At 46.8% G+C, this 18,204-nt stretch overlaps 1 protein-coding gene across 3 annotated transcripts in view; it reads right to left on the reverse strand.

Moving 5' to 3' along the window:
• Positions 1-3,657: 3,657 nt before the first annotated feature.
• Positions 3,658-18,204, reverse strand: part of pabpc4 (poly(A) binding protein, cytoplasmic 4 (inducible form)) — a 100,520-nt gene continuing 85,973 nt past the window's right edge. For 2 of the 3 annotated variants that reach the window (XM_072500957.1, XM_072500958.1), the window contains 5 exons: positions 17,849-17,988; positions 11,360-11,453; positions 10,779-10,909; positions 10,165-10,274; positions 3,658-4,110 (listed from right to left, as the gene is read on the reverse strand). In XM_072500957.1, coding sequence (XP_072357058.1) covers positions 10,188-10,274; positions 10,779-10,909; positions 11,360-11,453; positions 17,849-17,988 — 452 coding nt within the window. In that variant the 3' untranslated portion in view covers positions 3,658-4,110; positions 10,165-10,187. Of the gene's footprint in view, positions 4,111-10,164; positions 10,275-10,778; positions 10,910-11,359; positions 11,454-17,848; positions 17,989-18,204 lie in introns of those variants that run through there. The other variant, XR_011943266.1, reaches the window with a different exon arrangement.

Raw genomic sequence — 18,204 nt, forward strand, 5'->3', positions numbered from 1 at the left:
TCCCTTCTTCAAACTGAATTGCTCTCCCAGCTTCAAGTGTCTCCTGTAGCATGGCCACATCCGCTTTTAAGTCTCAGGTGTGCGAACACACATGCCCTTTTGACCAGCCCATTCAGTGCACGAACATCCCACGTAACTAGTCTGGTCGAGGGGGCTCTCGTCCCCCTCCCCTGTCGATCGTCCATTACCTTTCCTAGGCCAGCTGTTAACCCATGCCCCACATCTCTCTTGGTCCACCCCATAGCAGCTACCGCCCTCTGCTCTCCATCCTCAATCCCCCGAAAGTCCCTTACTCATCAGCAGTCCCTTGCCCCCCCCCCCACTCCATCTCTCCTCGGCTCTCCCCCCACTTTGCTCCCGTTAACTAGCTATCCAACTAGCCTAGCAGCTCTCGCCCCCGGTGCCTAACATTGTACAACCTGCCGGATCTCCTCCCCCCCCCCCCTTAACATAAGTTCTCACACAATAACATCAAACACAGAAAGCAAACAAACAATCCCCCAAGGCCCAGGCGCAAAGGCCCATCCCCCCACCCCTTAACAGAATCTTTATCTATCCCATCTCCTTCAAACAGAATCAAAATAGAAGAGACATCAAACGGGGTAGGAAAAAAAATTATGCATACAGAAACTCAACCAACTTTTTTCCAACAGAAGAGAAAAAACATTGCAGCTCAAAAACCTTGTCACTGCAATTCGGCACATACAACAACAAATCAAGCAGAAAAAGCCCGTCTCCTCCTTTTCATACATACAATTTACAGTGCAGAAGGAGGCCATTCGGCCCATCGAGTCTGCACCGGCTCTTGGAAAGAGCACCCTCCCCTAGCTCACACCTCCACCCTATCCCCATAACCCAGTAACCCCACCCAACACTAAGGGCAATTTTGGACACTCAGGGCAATTTAGCATGGCCAATCCACCTAACCTGCACATCTTTGGACTGTGGGAGGAAACCGGAGCACCCGGAGGAAACCCACGTACACACGGGGAGGACGTGCAGACTCCGCACAGACAGTGACCCAAGCCGGAATCGAACCTGGGACCCTGGAGCTGTGAAGCAATTGTGCTATCCACTATGCTACCGTGCTGCTCCTGAAAGTCACAACTTAAATTACAGAATTGAAAGGTTGAGATTTTTCCAGGGACAGTAAGAACCACACAACCCCCCGCCCCCCCCGGCTTCTTACAAAAAACTCAGTCCACCACAGTTTAGGTTCTAAACTCCTTTTGCATCCACCAAGTTCTTGTCTTTCATAAAGACCTCCACCTCTTCCGGTGAGCCAAAGTATAGCTCCCGGTTCTCGTAGGTCACCCAGAGACGGGCCGGGTAGAGCAGTCCAAATTTTATGTCTTTCGCATACAGGGCCGCCTTGACTTTATTAAAATCGCCCTCCTCTTTGCAAGCTCTGCTCCTCAATCCTGATACACCTGGATCTCTTGACTCTTCCCAGGTGCACCGTTTTGTCTGCCTAGCCCACTTCATAATACATTCCTTATCCAGGAACCAATGCAGTCGTACCACAATTGCCCTCGGGGGCTCACGGCCCTGGGGCTTATGCATAAGAGCCCTATGGGCCTGGTCCACCTCCAACGGCTTGGGGAATGAACCTTCCCCCATCAGCTTCTCCAGCATCTTCCCCACACACGCACCGACATCTGATCCCTCCTTTCCCTCTGGCAGACCGACGATCCGGATATTCTGCCTGCGAGAACAATTCTTCAGGTCATCCACCTTCTCCAACAGCCATTTCTGCCGCTCCTGTAGAATACTAATTTCCATTACCATCGCTGTGGGCTCCTCCTTTCGTTCCGTCGCCTGCTCCTGCAGCCTTTGAATCTCCTGTCCCCGAGTCTTCACTTTCTCCTCCACCCGGTCGACCACCCCTTTAATCGAGGCCACCGCCTGGATCAGGTCCTCAGCACACTCCTTGCGATGTTGGGCAAACTTCCCATCCAAGTATTCAACCAACTGGTCCATCATCCATTGGGCAGACGCAGCTGAACTTTGCCTCGTTGTCATTAAACACGCTGCTTTCGGAGTTTTGCTTCCATCCATCCTTTGATTTCTTCTTTTCCGACTATTTTCTGGTTGCAGTTCCATAAATTGGGGGTCGCCTCCTTCTCCTTTCACTTTTATCAACTTATGTTGAGAAATTCCCACAAAAATCCAGCTTAAAAGCAGTTAAAAGACCACTAGAGGCGAGAGCTGCTAAATGTGCGCCATTCACTCCATGGCCACCGCCGGAAGTCCGGGTTCCTGATCTTCAAAAGTGACCCATAAACGAGCTGGATATAGCAGTCCAAACTTCACATTCTTCTTGAAAAGGACTGATTTTACTCGGTTGAATCCCGCTCTTCTTTTGGCCAGATCCGCACCCAGGTCCTGGTAGATGGGCAGCATGCTATTCTCCCACTTGCAGTTCCGTGTCTGCTTGGCCCACTGCAAAATCATCGCCCTCGGCGGCTCGTTCACACGCGGTCTCCTCGCAAGCGTTCTATGTGCTCTATCCACTTCCAGGGTCGAGCAAACGCCCCATCACCTATTAACTTCTCAAGCATATTCGCCACATAGGCCCTTGCGTCTGTTCCCTCGCAGCCCTTAGGGAGGCTGATGATCCTGCAGCTTATTCAAGAGGCGGCTGGATATAGCACTTGGGGAGAATGGGATCAAAGGCTATGGGGAGAAAGCAGGATTAGGCTATTGAGTTGGATGATCAGCCATGGTCGTGATGAATGGCGGAGCAGGCTCCAAGGGCCATAAGGCCTCCTCCTTATATCTCCTATGTATCCTCAAGTCCTGTCGATGGGACCTGATCTCCAGGTCCTCCACCTTCTCTTGCAGCCTTTTCTGCTGATCCCTCATCAGTCCCACCTGTAACTCCAGCGCAGTTAGATGTTCCTCGTGCTCGACCACCTTTCTCCTCAACCTTCTGGATCGCACGACCTTGGGCTTCCATCCCCTGCTCCACCCGGTCGATCGATGCCTTGATCGGGTCTAGACCTTCCTCCTTTTGCTTGGCAAAACCCTCCTGAATAAATTTCACCAGCTGCTCCATTGACCACTGGGCCGCTGAGCCAGTACCCTGCACCTCCACCATGTTTTTCTGTGCTGTGGGTTTTACATATGCCTTCTCTACTCGGTTTTTCCTTCTTATACGACCACTTCTGGTCCACGTCACCATATACTGATGTGGGATTCCTCCTCACTGTTCCACCCACTCCCGATTTTTCAAATAAAATTCGAAAAAAGTTGGGGAAAGAGGTCCAAAAGGTCTGTCACGAGCGGGAGCTACCAAATTTGCAACCTCCTACCCCCTGTCCGCCGTGGCACGGTGGGTCAGTGCTTAGCACTACTGCCTCACGGCGCTGAGGACCCAGGTTCAATCCCGGTCTGGGTCACTATCCGTGTGGACTTTGCACATTATCCCTGCATCTGCGTGGGTCTCACCCCCACAACTCAAAAGATGTGCAGGCTAGGTGGATTGGCCACGCTAAATTGCCCCTTAATCAGAAAAAAAGAATTGGGTACTCTTAAATTAATTGTTTTTTAAAAAAAGCTCCACTCCCCTAATTAAAAAATTCTGCCACAATCTAATAAACAAAACAAGCAGAAAGATAATCACAATTTGTCTAAAGTAAATGAAGACAATTGACATTTCTTAGTGAAAGAGATTTTTAATTGTTTTCTCCCTTCCCCAATCAGAAACACACTTTTCCAGATTTTGGCAAACTTGAGTTTTAAAAATTAAAACACACCTTAATGATAAAACCCAACTGCAAAATAAAATCTAGCTCCATTCTCATACCGATAAACTTTTATTTCCTGTTCTTTAAAGAGAAGGAAAAAAAAAAAAATCTATCCTGGCCACACATACTTCAAACAAAGCAAGTTCTAAATTAAAGTGGTGCCCTGCTTGATACTTTATAGTTTGATTTATCAAAATATATTTCTTTTAAATTTTTAAGGTAAGTTTAAAATGTTTCAAAATCTGGTTATTTGAAATTTTGCAATGTTTTTGTTTGATTTTTTTCCCCCCTCAAAGATAAGCACAATCCACGCATCCAGTCTGAATATATCTGAATCAAAATTTGTGGAATCCTTGGCAATCTGCAAAGAAATAACAAAATAACTGGTTAACTGCAGTTCAAATAGTGTTCATTTAAAAAAAACTCTAAAATCAATATTATAGACCAATTACAGAGTAACATCCCAGTTAGCGAACTAGCTGAAATAACTGTTGTTTGGTTTCATGTAAAATCTGAAAGTTAAATTACTTTGGAATTGTGGAGTGAGTGAAAAGGAAAAATACCTATATATGAAATTGACGGATAGGTAACCAGTTGGTCCACTGAGCTTGTTCATGGTGCAACTGAGCACATGATTTTATAAAAATGGTAGGTTTTTAAAAGACCCAGCTTTCCAGATTTATTATGGTATCTAATAACTTTTAAACTGGGTATCCATCTAGTGGTCCCCCCTTTGACCTTTTTTCAGGTCCTCAATCATCTACCAGATGAGGGGACAAAACTGAACACTATTCGAGATGAGATCTAACAGAGGTATAACACAAAGACAAAGTGCACAATATTGGACAAATTGTACCATGTTGTCCATGTAGTATTGTCCTAGCAAAACAAAATGATACTTTACAAAAGCATGGATGCTGGAAATCTGAAATAATAGAAACTGGTGGAGGTACTCCTAAATGTGAACTGTTTTTCTCTCCACAGGGATTGTCAGACCTGCTGAGTATTTCCCGCATTGTCTGCTTTTCATAGAATTTACAGTGCATTCGGCCCATCAAATCTCTACCTAACCTTTTTGGACACTAAGGGCAATTTAGCATGGCCAATCCACCTAACTTGCACATCTTTGGACTGTGGGAGGAAACCGGAGCACCTGGAGGAAACCCACGCAGACACAGGGAGAACGTGCAGACTCCGCACAGACAGTGACCCACAGGCAATCGAACCTCCTAAACAAGTCTTTAATTTGGAACCCTGCATGGTAGACACATACTTGACCTCTGCTGTATTCAGTCAATCCCACGTTTTATAAAGTAGCCTGTTGCCAATAGCTTCTTGAAAATCTAAGTATACAATGCAAACTAGGCTACCTTTATCCACCTACCTAGAAATTTACTCAAAAAAGATCAGTAAGACATGATTTTCTTTAGTCTTCATTGATCCCTTCTCAAGATGTCACCCAGAGTATTTCCAATCATCCCTGAAAACAATTTGCCCACAACCAAAGTCAATTTCCCTGTTCGGACTTGCTGCCCTTTTTGAATATTAGCATTACATAACCTTTCAGGCTGTGGGAATCCCTGACTTTAGTGCTCTGTTAAATGAATATATTAAAAACTTGATTATCACTGCTTCCATTTCTTTGAGCAGCATTGGATGAAATAAATCAGGACTACTTATTTTTTCCAGGATTATATCTGTTGCCATTTTGACACAATATTATAGAACGAGACACTGAATTAACGTAATGAAGTACAGTCTGATGGTAATTTTAATACCTTTGTCATATCGTGGGAGCTCATGCTCCCTAGTGGGAGCTGAAGCTGCCTAGAGGAATCATTCAACAACCCTAAGCGGCCCTTAATTGCACTAACTTCTAACATAGCTAAAAATGATTTTATAATTGCTACTCATAGCTTTGTTTTACCATCTGTCCTTTTGACTCGAGAAATATACAGCCTTCTTTTGAATTGGGATGGTTTTAGAGGCATTGCAGTTCTCTTATGCCGTGGTCATATCCCTGCCTAGCACCATAGTTTAATCCTCGTCCATATTTAGTGTTAAATTCTTGGTGACTTTGGTTTGCCTGATAAAGCTGAATCTAATAATATTGTAGTCACTGTTGCACAGGTACTCACTCCCCCACACAGAGATTTGATATTGCATAAAGTAACCAGTTACTACTAATATGCTACAATCAAAAAGAGCCATTTAAAATGTCCACAAATCTTTCAGATGCGCTGCCCTCAACATTAATTGACTTACCACTACACCCCACCACCCATCATGCCCATTACAGCGATACTTCCAAGCTGGCATCCTGCAATTATTAATTGCAATGTCACAATTAAAGCAAAGTTATTTTTCAGAATTCTGTTCTGGAATTGTCAGATATTTCAGGAGACAGAAAACATAATCCAGATTCTGACCCTGCTGGATCTAGTGCATATATTAACAATGAAAACAAATAACAATATAACTAAAACCTTGGTTTGTACAGTCCATTTGTGTCTGTGGTACCCTCCTTGTGAGTGGACATTTATAGTTACACATTTTGTCTGGCAGAATTAAGGAAACTTCAGTGTCACTCTATTGGTTTGTACTGTGTGTCTTTATCACCACTTGTCCTGGAAGTCTATGACAAATGCCAATCATCAATTTGGAGCCAATATTTTAATATGCTTGACACCAAATAACCTCAGCTGAAGCTAATGCAACAAAATGACCTAATTCTGGAAGATAAATTTAATTAACAAATATACTGACATCTGCTTTCTATATTGCTTTATCCTTCCTGAATTCCTTATAATCCCTTATTAACATTCAAACATGTCTCCATAATAACTATCAAAATATCCAATTTCTCGGGCAGCACGGTGGCGCAGTGGTTAGCATTGCTGTCTCACGGCGCTGAGGTCCCAGGTTCGATCCCGGCTCTGGGTCACTGTCCGTGTGGAGTTTGCACATTCTCCCTGTGTTTGTGTGGGTTTCGCCCCCACAACCCAAAGATGTGCAGGGTAGGTGGATTGGCCACACTAAATTGCCCCTTAATTAGAAAAAATGGATTGGGTACTCTAAATTTATTTTTTAAAATATCCAATTTCTCTAATGTTAAAATAGGCTGTAATTCTCACATTTTATTTCTGATACCAACATACTAAATATTTTAATTGCCCTTCAACTTGTTGCTTTCATTTATAACTCCTTTTTCCATCTTTAACTTGCTTATCATCTTTAGCTTGGCCTCTGGCTGTAGTATTTTTGAGTCTTACACAATTAATCTCTGTCCTAAATAAACTACAAATTTTACGAGTATTATCTGGACTAAAATTAATTTTACTCCTTTCCAAAAGCAGCCTCAATAACCTCTGCCATCCTCGAGCACCAATGAGGTTTATCTAGCCCAAAAATGGGGAGAAAGAAATTGTGGAACAAGTTTATTTTTTAAGAAAATGGTTAACATATTTCCATTAATGCTATAAAAATCTATTTCAACAGTATAGGTTAATGATATCCAATTGACCTCCTTCCCATCTGTTTTGTTGATTCTACCTTCTACAATGGCGCTTATGACATGTCTTCCTTATCCCTCAACTGAGGATTCCCCACTCACTGTGGTTGACAGGGTTCCCCAAGCATGTCTGACCCATTCCTGTCCGTCCTTTCCCCACCCTCCCATGATAGGGTTCCCCTTGCCCTCAATTTCCACGCCACCCACCTCTGCATTTAAAGGATTATCCTCCACCATTTCTTCCAACTCCGGCATGATGCCACCACCAAACCTCATCCACTCACCATCCCGTCAGCATTCCCTAGGGACCATTCCACCGTGACACCCTGATTCCATTCCTCTATCAACCCCAACACCTCATCCCCTTCCCATGCATGGTAGCACAATGGTTAGCACTGTTTCTTCACAGCTCCAGGGTCCCAGGTTCGATTCCAGGCTTGGGTCACTGTCTGTGTGGAGTATGCACGTTTTCCCTGTGTCTGCGTGGGTTTCCTCCGGGCGCTCCGCTTTCCTCCCACAAGTTCCAAAAAAGGTGTGCTGTTAGGTAATTTGGACATTCTAAATTCTCCCTCAGTGTACCCGAACAGGCACCGGAAGGTGGCGACTAGGGGCTTTTCACAGTAACTTCATTGCAGTGTTAATGTAAGCCTACTTGTGACAATAAAGATTATATTATTATGCAATCATTGAAGCTGTAATACTTGGCCCTTTACCTTCTCACTAAGGCCCCAAACACATCTTCTAGGTGAAGCAGCCATTTACTTGTACTTCTTTTAATTTAGCATGCTTTATTCGCTGCCCACAATGTGGTGTCCTGTACACTTGGGAGACCAAATGCTGACAGGCTGACCACTTTGCAGAACATGTCAGTTCAGTCTGCAAGCATGACTCTAAATTTCCGGTCGGGGTCATTTCAATTCACCAAGTTGTTCTCACATGCACATTTCTGTCCTATGCCTGTTGCAATGTTCCAGTGAAGCCCAATGCAAGCTTGAAGAACAGCACCCAAACTTCTGATAAGGCACTTTGCAGCCTTCGGGGCTCAGCGTTGAGTTCAACAATTTCAGAGCATGCACCCTGTCTGCCATTTTGTATTTTTCTCACTAGTGGCAGTCAGTATTTTGTTCTCATGCTTTTGCTTTCAGGCAATGCTGACCATCATTCTGCTATTGACACCTACTCTGGACCAATGCTTTTTTAATTTACTACAACCATTTCCACTCCCTTTGTCTTTTGTTCCATGACATCTTTGCCATTTATCACCGTTGCCCTCTAATCTATCCCTGCCTTCCCATTTTGCTTCACCTGACCCTCCCCACTCTTTTTTTAATTATAAATTTAGAGATTTATTTATTTTTTTACAATGAAGGGGACAATTTAGCGTGGCCAATCCACCTGCCCTGCACATCTTTGGGTTGTGAAGGTGAGACACACACAGACACGGGGATAATGTGCAGTGACACAAGGCCGGGATTGAATCTGGTCCCTGGTACTGTGAGGCTTTTAAGATGAGGCATTGTTGAACTATTTAAGATATTAACAGGGAAAGACAGGGTAGATATAGATAAATTATTTCCACTAGTTGGAAATTCTAAAACAAGGGGGCATAGTTTAAAAATTAGGACTAGACCATTCAGGAGAGATGCTGAGAAGCACTTCTTTACTCAAAGGTTTGGAACTCTTCCTACAAACAGCAGTTGAACCTAGAACATTTGTTACTTTAAAATCTGAGGTAGATAAGATTTTTGTTAAGCAAATATATTAAGCGATATGGGCCAAAGGCAGATCTATGGGGCTGGATTTGCTGGTCCTGTGGCTAAGTGCCGGCTCGAACGGAAATTCCGCAAGAGATTCATGTGAAAAAAAAATCGGCACGAACCCCTCAACGATTCCAGCACCGGTGAGGGGCGAGCACCGGCGCCGGCTGAAACTCCCGCCTCCTGCTCCAGAAACGGCGGGAGATTGGCCGGGTCTCAGGCCACGCATGCGCACGGCTGCCGACCTGCAGCTGTTGCGCTGTACAACATGGTGCCGGCCGTGCGTGGACCTAACCAGCCTTCCGCGAACCCACAGCCCACCCTCTGGCCATCCCCCATCAGTCCCCCCAGCCCTCGCAGAAGCCCCCCTCCCCCGGCCAGCGGCATGTATCCCAGCCGAGTGTGGCGGTGCTGGACACAGTCCGCAGCCTGTATGCCTGCTTCACGATTTGTGGGACCACGTGTCCCGCGCTGTCGGGAACTCGGCCCATCGGGGGCTGAGCATCACGGGTGGGCCGGCCGAGGAGGCACCAACAGCATTGCGACTGCGCACGGTACTCATCACAATGACGCTATTTGGGCAGCACGGTGGTGCAGTGGGTTAGCCCTGTTGCCTCACGGCGCCGAGGTCCCAGGTTCGATCCCGGCTCTGGGTCACTGTCCGTGTGGAGTTTGCGCATTCTCCCAGTGTCTGTGTGGGTTTCGCCCCCACAACCCAAAAGATGTGCAGGGTAGGTGAATTGGTCACACTAAAATTGACCCTTAATTGGAAAAAATGAATTGGGCACTCTAAATTTAAAAAAAACAATGACGCTATTTCAGAGGGGGCGGAGCATGGCTGACCGGCATCAGCCACGATTTCAGTGTCGGAGCCCATTCTCCACCTGATCACTGAACATGATTTCGGCGTCAGGCTACGGAGAATCCCGCCCATGGAGTTAGGTCACTGATCAGCCATGATCTCATTAAATGGCGCGACAAGCTCGAGGGGCTGAATGGCCTATTCCTATGTTAGTCCCCCCCAGGGCCAATTCAAATATAGTCAAATGTCTGGTTCCACTGACACAGTAGAAGTCCAGGAAAATCAGTTCAGGATTTGAAAAACAGAATGAATACTGCCGAGTCAATTAATTGTTTGAACACTTACCATTGGACAACTCATTCCCACGACTAGGATGTGGCTACAACCACAGCTGCCTTCTGTGCAGCCTCTTTCTTAGCCTGATGAGCTTGTAGCACAGCCACAGCTTCTTCAACCTGGAAGATAGATTTCATATTTCCAACATGAATCAAAACTGGTCCTCAAATCACTATTCGCTATGAAGTTTGCGCAACATTCTTTCCAATTACATCTGTAAACATTTTTGATAAAAGTTGCTGGATTTCTTTGTTAAAATGTCACTTATGTGAAGTCACCAAAAGTCAAAACCAGTTCAATACTGCTGTGTAATCAGCTGCACTGGGTTTACGGGTTACATTCATCCTGGCCCATCCCAAACAACAACTGCAAATTTAGGTGCAGAATCAATCTCAGATTCTGCTGCAGTCAGTGGACTGATCCACAATGGATAATAAAGACTTAAACACAGGTTTCTACAAGAATGAGAAAATAGTGAGACTGCCTTAAGGTCCAGAGGGGACGTAGTGCTTTATATTGAAACCAGTCCCCACAAAGTCACATTTCTTTAAACATAAAGCAGTTATTTGGATGATAAAACTAGTCTCTACCAACAGTCATAAAATAGATTAGTATCAGCATACCTTTGACCGGAGTGATTCTGGGGACTCCAACATGTGTAGCAGCTCAGAGTTGTCTATCTCTAGAAGCATTCCAGTGATCTTGCCAGCTAAGGAAGGGTGCATACTCTGAATCAAGGGAAAGAGGCGTTCACCTGAGAATGCAGAACAGAATTTAGATCTGTCATTTAATTGAAGTCAATGGTGGATAAAGGAGGGGAGAATGTTTAAAAAAAATTAAATTTAAAGTACCCAATTTTCTTTTTCCTAATTATGGAGCAATTTAGCATGGCCAATCCACCTACTCTGCACATCTTTAGATTGTGGGGGCGAGACCCATGCAGACATGGGGAGAATGTGCAAACTCTAAATGGACAGTGACCTGGAACGAACCCGGGTCCTCGCAGCCGTGAGACAGCAGTGCTAACCACTGTGCCACCGTGCTACCCCAGGAGGGGCGAATTAACGTTTATTAATCACTTTCCGCAAGTATTAAAATAGTCTTGCATTTATCAAATGATACATTTGAAAGCTCAAAGCAACACTTATTATTTCATTTACTTTTATCGTAGTCATACGGCAGAGGTATTTCAGATTTCACTCACCCAGCATCTGCTTCTGTTCCTGAGGCGGGGCTGCAGCAAGCATGGAGGCAGTCAGTGGTTCCTGTCCTTGTACAAGCACTGCAGACTGAGGGGGCTAAAAAAATTACACACAGAAAAAGCATGGTCATTAGTTAGCCAAAATGTCTCTTTCTTTTGACTCTCTGACAGTAACACACCATTACCTAAAGTTAGGTAAGCCTAAAACAAGCTTCCATATTTTGACTCTTGGACCAGTTACCATGGGAATGTACAGGACAAACATGGATAAACTCGCTCTGTCTCCAGTTTTCCTGACACTGGCTGCATCTGGTTTTTGCTCAAGATCACTCTTTTTTAAAAATAAATGTTTTTATTGGGTTTTTGAACAAAGTATATTTATCTTTATGTACACAGAATAAGAAATATATATATATATATATATATACACACACACACACACATATATACATATACATATATATATATATATATATATATATAGAAGAGAAGGGCACAGCCAGACATACCAATAAAAAAGTAATAATAAACATTTAGTTGGCATTATTACTCATACGCCTTATCTCAAATTTACAAATCATGGACATTCACAAAGTTATGTTTTTCTGTGAACTTATAAAGGCTATTGAAAAGGATGAAAGACAATTATTATTGATAACGCTGGTCCTCAGTTGGCTAGCTGAATATATTTTTTTAAATAAATATTTTATTGAAAATTTTTGGTCAACCAACACAGTACATTGTGCATCCTTTACACAATATTATAACAACACAAATAACAATGACCTATTTTATAAACAAAAAATGAATAAATAATAAATAACAAAAATGAAAACTAGCCCTAATTGGCAACTGCCTTATCACAAGTAACACTCTCCAAAAATATAATTTAACAGTCCAATATATAATTATCTGTCGCAACGACCTATACATATTATACAGTATATATTAACAACCCGGAGAGTCCTTCTGGTTCCTCCCCCCCCCCCCCCCCCCCCCCCCCCCCCCCCCGCCCCCCCCCCCGCCCCCCGATCCTGGGCTGCTGCTGCTGCCTTCTTTTTTCCATTCCATCTATCTTTCTGCGAGGTATTCGACGAACGGTTGCCACCGCCTGGTGAACCCTTGAGCCAACCCCCTTAGAACGAACTTAATCCGCTCTAGCTTTATAAACCCTGCCATGTCATTTATCCAGGTCTCCACCCCCGGGGGCTTGGCTTCTTTCCACATTAACAATATCCTGCGCCGGGCTACTAGGGACGCAAAGGCCAAAACATTGGCCTCGCTCGCCTCCTGCACTCCCGGCTCTTGTGCAACCCCAAATATAGCCAACCCCCAGCTTGGTTCGACCCGGACCCCTACTACTTTTGAAAGCACCTTTGTCACCCCCATCCAAAACCCCTGTAGTGCCGGGCATGACCAAAACATATGGGTATGATTCGCTGGGCTTCTCGAGCACCTCGCACACCTATCCTCCACCCCAAAAAATTTACTGAGCCGTGCTCCAGTCATATGCGCCCTGTGTAATACCTTAAACTGAATCAGGCTTAGCCTGGCACACGAGGACGACGAGTTTACCCTGCTTAGGGCATCTGCCCACAGCCCCTCCTCGATCTCCTCCCCCAGCTCTTCTTCCCATTTCCCTTTTAGTTCATCTACCATAGTCTCCCCTTCGTCCCTCATTTCCCTATATATATCTGACACCTTACCATCCCCCACCCATGTCTTTGAGATCACTCTGTCCTGCACCTCTTCTGTCGTGAGCTGCGGGAATTCCCTCACCTGTTGCCTCGCAAAAGCCCTCAGTTGCATATACCTGAATGCATTCCCTTGGGGCAACCCATATTTCTCGGTCAGCACTCCCAGACTCGCGAACTTCCCATCCACAAACAGATCTTTCAGTTGCGTTATTCCTGCTCTTTGCCACATTCCATATCCCCCATCCATTCCCCCCGGGGCAAACCTATGGTTGTTTCTTATCGGGGACCCCCCCCAAGGCTCCAGTCTTTCCCCTATGCCGTCTCCACTGTCCCCAAATCTTCAGTGTAGCCACCACCACCGGGCTTGTGGTGTAGTTCCTCGGTGAGAACGGCAATGGGGCTGTCACCATAGCCTGTAGGCTAGTCCCCCTACAGGACGCCCTCTCTAATCTCTTCCACGCCGCTCCCTCCTCCTCTCCCATCCACTTACTCACCATTGAAATATTAGCGGCCCAATAATACTCAATTAGGCTCGGTAGTGCCAGCCCCCCCCTATCCCTGCTACGCTGTAAGAATCCCTTCCTCACTCTCGGGGTCTTCCCGGCCCACACAAAACCCATGATGCTCTTTTCAATCCTTTTAAAAAAAGCCTTCGTGATCACCACCGGGAGGCACTGAAACACAAAGAGGAATCTCGGGAGGACCACCATCTTAACCGCCTGCACCCTCCCTGCCAGTGACAGGGATACCATATCCCATCTCTTGAAATCCTCCTCCATTTGTTCCACCAACCGCGTTAAATTTAACCTATGCAATGTGCCCCAATTCTTGGCTATCTGGATCCCCAGGTAACGAAAGTCCCTTGTTACCTTCCTCAACGGTAGGTCCTCTATTTCTCTACTCTGCTCCCCTGGATGCACCACAAACAACTCACTTTTCCCCATGTTCAATTTATACCCTGAAAAAATCCCCAAACTCCCCAAGTATCCGCATTATTTCTGGCATCCCCTCCGCCGGGTCTGCCACGTATAGTAGCAAATCGTCCGCATACAAAGATACCCGGTGCTCTTCTCCTCCTCTAAGTACTCCCCTCCACTACTTGGAACCCCTCAACGCTATCGCCAGGGGCTCAATCGCCAGTGCAAATAATAATGGGGACAGAGGGCATCCCTGCCTTGTCCCTCTATGGAGCCGGAAATATGCAGATCCCCGTCCATTCGTGACCACGCTCGCCATCGGGGCCCTATACAACAGCTGCACCCATCTAACATACCCCTCTCCAAAACCAAATCTCCTCAACACCTCCCACAAATAATCCCACTCCACTCTATCAAATGCTTTCTCGGCATCCATCGCCACTACGATTTCCGTTTCCCCCTCTGGTGGGGCCATCATCATTACCCCTAACAGCCTCCGTATATTCGTGTTCAGCTGTCTCCCCTTCACAAACCCAGTTTGGTCCTCGTGGACCACCCCCGGGACACATTCCTCTATTCTCATTGCCATTACCTTGGCCAGGATCTTGGCATCTACATTTAGGAGGGAAATAGGTCTATAGGACCCGCATTGTAGAGGGTCCTTTTCCTTCTTTAAGAGAAGCGATATCGTTGCTTCAGACATAGTCGGGGGCAGTTGTCCCTTTTCCTTTGCCTCATTAAAGATCCTCGTCAATACCGGGGCGAGCAAGTCCACATATTTTCTATAGAATTCGACTGGGAATCCATCCGGTCCCGGGGCCTTTCCCGCCTGCATGCTCCTAATTCCTTTCACCACTTCTTCTACCTCGATCTGTGCTCCCAGTCCCACCCTTTCCTGCTCTTCCACCGTGGGAAATTCCAGCCGATCCAAGAAGCCCATCATTCTCTCCCTCCCATCCGGGGGTTGAGCTTGATATAATTTTTTATAAAATGTCTTGAACACTCCATTCACTCTCTCTGCTCCCCGCTCCATCTCTCCTTCCTCATCCCTCACTCCCCCTATTTCCCTCGCTGCTCCCCTTTTCCTCAATTGGTGTGCCAGCAACCTGCTCGCCTTCTCCCCATATTCGTACTGTACACCCTGTGCCTTCCTCCATTGTGCCTCTGCAGTGCCCGTAGTCAGCAAGTCGAATTCTACATGTAGCCTTTGCCTTTCCCTGTACAGTCCCTCCTCCGGTGCTTCCGCATATTGTCTGTCCACCCTCAAAAGTTCTTGCAGCAACCACTCCCGTTCCTTACTCTCCTGCTTCCCTTTATGTGCCCTTATTGATATCAGCTCCCCTCTAACCACCGCCTTCAACGCCTCCCAGACCACTCTCACCTGGACCTCCCCATTATCATTGAGTTCCAAGTACTTTTCAATGCACCCCCTCACCCTTAGACACCCCCCTCATCCGCCATTAGTCCCATGTCCATTCTCCAGGGTGGGCGCCCTCCTGTTTCCTCCCCTATCTCCAAGTCTACCCAGTGTGGAGCGTGATCCGAAATGGCTATAGCCGTATACTCCGTTCCCCTCACCTTCGGGATCAACGCCCTTCCCAGCACAAAAAAGTATTCACGAGTAGACTTTATGGACATAGGAGAAAAACGAGAACTCCTTACTCCTAGGTCTGCTAAATCTCCACGGGTCTACACCTCCCATCTGCTCCATAAAATCTTTAAGTACCTTGGCTGCTGCCGGCCTCCTTCCAGTCCTGGACTTCGACCTATCCAGCCCTGGTTCCAACACCGTATTAAAATCTCCCCCCATTATCAGCTTTCCCATCTCTAGGTCCGGAATGCGTCCTAGCATCCGCCTCATAAAATTGGCATCATCCCAGTTCGGGGCATATACGTTTACCAAAACCACCGTCTCCCCCTGTAGTTTGCCACTCACCATCACGTATCTGCCCCCGTTATCCGCCACTATAGTCTTTGCCTCGAACATTACCCGCTTCCCCACTAATATAGCCACCCCCCCGTTTTTCGCATCTAGTCCCGAATGGAACACCTGCCCCACCCATCCTTTGCGTAGCCTAACCTGGTCTATCAGTTTCAGGTGCGTTTCCTGTAACATAACCACATCTGCCTTAAGTTTCTTAAGGTGTGCGAGTGCCCGTGCCCTCTTTATCGGCCCATTCAGCCCTCTCACGTTCCACGTGATCAGCCGGGTTGGGGGGCTTCCTACCCCCCCCCCTTGTCGATTAGCCATCCCCTTTTTCCAGCTCCTCACCCGGTTCCCACGCAGCTGTATCTCCCCCAGGCGGTGCCCCCCCGCCCATCCCCTCCCATACCAGCTCCCCCCTCTCCCCAGCAGCAGCAACCCAGTAATTCCCCCCTCCCTAGATCCCCCGCTAGCATAATTACTCCCCCCATGTTGCTCCCAGAAGTCAGCAAACTCTGGCCGACCTCGGCTTCCCCCCGTGACCTCGGCTCGCACCGTGCGACGCCCCCTCCTTCCTGCTTCTCTATTCCCGCCATGATTATCATAGCGCGGGAACCAAGCCCGCGCTTCTCCCTTGGCCCCGCCCCCAATGGCCAACGCCCCATCTCCTCCACCTCCCCTCCCCCCCCCATCACCACCTGTGGAAGAGAGAAAAGTAACCACATCGCAGGATTAGTACATAAAACTCCTCTTTCCCCCCTTTTTAACCCCCCTCTTCGCCCCCCACATGCGCCCCACCACTTTGTTCAAACGTTCTTTTTAATAACCCGCTCATTCCAGTTTTTCTTCCACAATAAAAGTCCACGCTTCATCCGCCGTCTCAAAGTAGTGGTGCCTCCCTCGATATGTGACCCACAGTCTTGCCGGTTGCAGCATTCCAAATTTTATCTTCTTTTTATGAAGCACCGCCTTGGCCCGATTAAAGCTCGCCCTCCTTCTCGCCACCTCCGCACTCCAGTCTTGATAAACGCGGATCACCGCGTTCTCCCATTTACTGCTCCGAGTTTTCTTTGCCCATCTAAGGACCATTTCTCTATCCTTAAAACGGAGGAATCTCACCACTATGGCTCTGGGAATTTCTCCTGCTCTCGGTCCTCGCGCCATCACTCGGTATGCTCCCTCCACCTCCAACGGACCCGCCGGGGCCTCCGCTCCCATTAACGAGTGCAGCATCGTGCTCATATATGCCCCGACGTCCGCTCCCTCCGCACCTTCAGGAAGACCAAGAATCCTCAGGTTGTTCCTCCTTGCGTTGTTCTCCAGTGCCTCCAACCTTTCCACACATTGTTTCTGATGTGCCTCATGCGTCTCTGTCTTCACCACCAGGCCCTGTATGTCGTCCTCATTCTCGGCTGCCTTTGCCTTCACGACCCGAAGCTCCCGCTCCTGGGTCTTTTATTCCTCCTTTAGCCCTTCGATCGCCTGTCGTATCGGGGCCAACAGCTCTTTCTTCATTTCCTTTTTGAGCTCTTCCACACAGCATTTCAAGAACTCTTGTTGTTCAGGGCCCCATGTTAAACTGCCACCTTCCGACGCCATCTTGGTTTTTGCTTGCCTTCCTTGCCGCTGTTCTAAAGGATCCACTGCAATCCGGCCACTTTCTCCTCCTTTTTTCATCCGTATCCAGGGGGGATTCCCTTCTGGTTTACCGCACAGTGTTTTTAGCCGCCAAAATTGCCGTTGGGGCTCCTATCAAGAGCCCAAAAGTCCGTTTCACCGGGAGCTGCCGAAACGTGCGACTCAGCTGGTCATCGCCGCACCCGGAAACTCGCTAGCTGAATATATTACATCAGTGACGATATGCAAAATAGATTAGACTAGTCCAGTTTATCATGTATTCAATCAGGGTAATCCAACCTAATTTTTGAATGGAAATTTCATGACTTTATAGTACCTGTTGTACAGTCATTTGAGGTTGTACGACTGATTGCTGTGGGTTGCGGACAGTGGGAGCATATTTGTAAGGTGGAACACCCCGTGGTGTTGGGCCAGCAATTCCAGGGCGATGAGCCAGACTCTGAGCTGTGGACAACCCTGAAACAACAAAGCCATGAGCTATATTTCCACAGAGCTGAACAATAGAATCCATGCCCGTCAAGGCAAGGATAGCAACTTCTACACGAGGTAACATGTACACACTATTAGTAAAACCAGGCAACTATTGCCAGGTTTATGAAAAGTATTCACCCATTTCCGAGGAGGGATCCTGCAAAATAATATGGAGTACAAACTGATTTTTCACATTCAGTC

Source organism: Scyliorhinus torazame, chromosome 1 (genome assembly GCF_047496885.1).
Source record: "Scyliorhinus torazame isolate Kashiwa2021f chromosome 1, sScyTor2.1, whole genome shotgun sequence".
In the NCBI taxonomy this organism is placed as follows: Eukaryota; Metazoa; Chordata; class Chondrichthyes; order Carcharhiniformes; family Scyliorhinidae; genus Scyliorhinus; species Scyliorhinus torazame.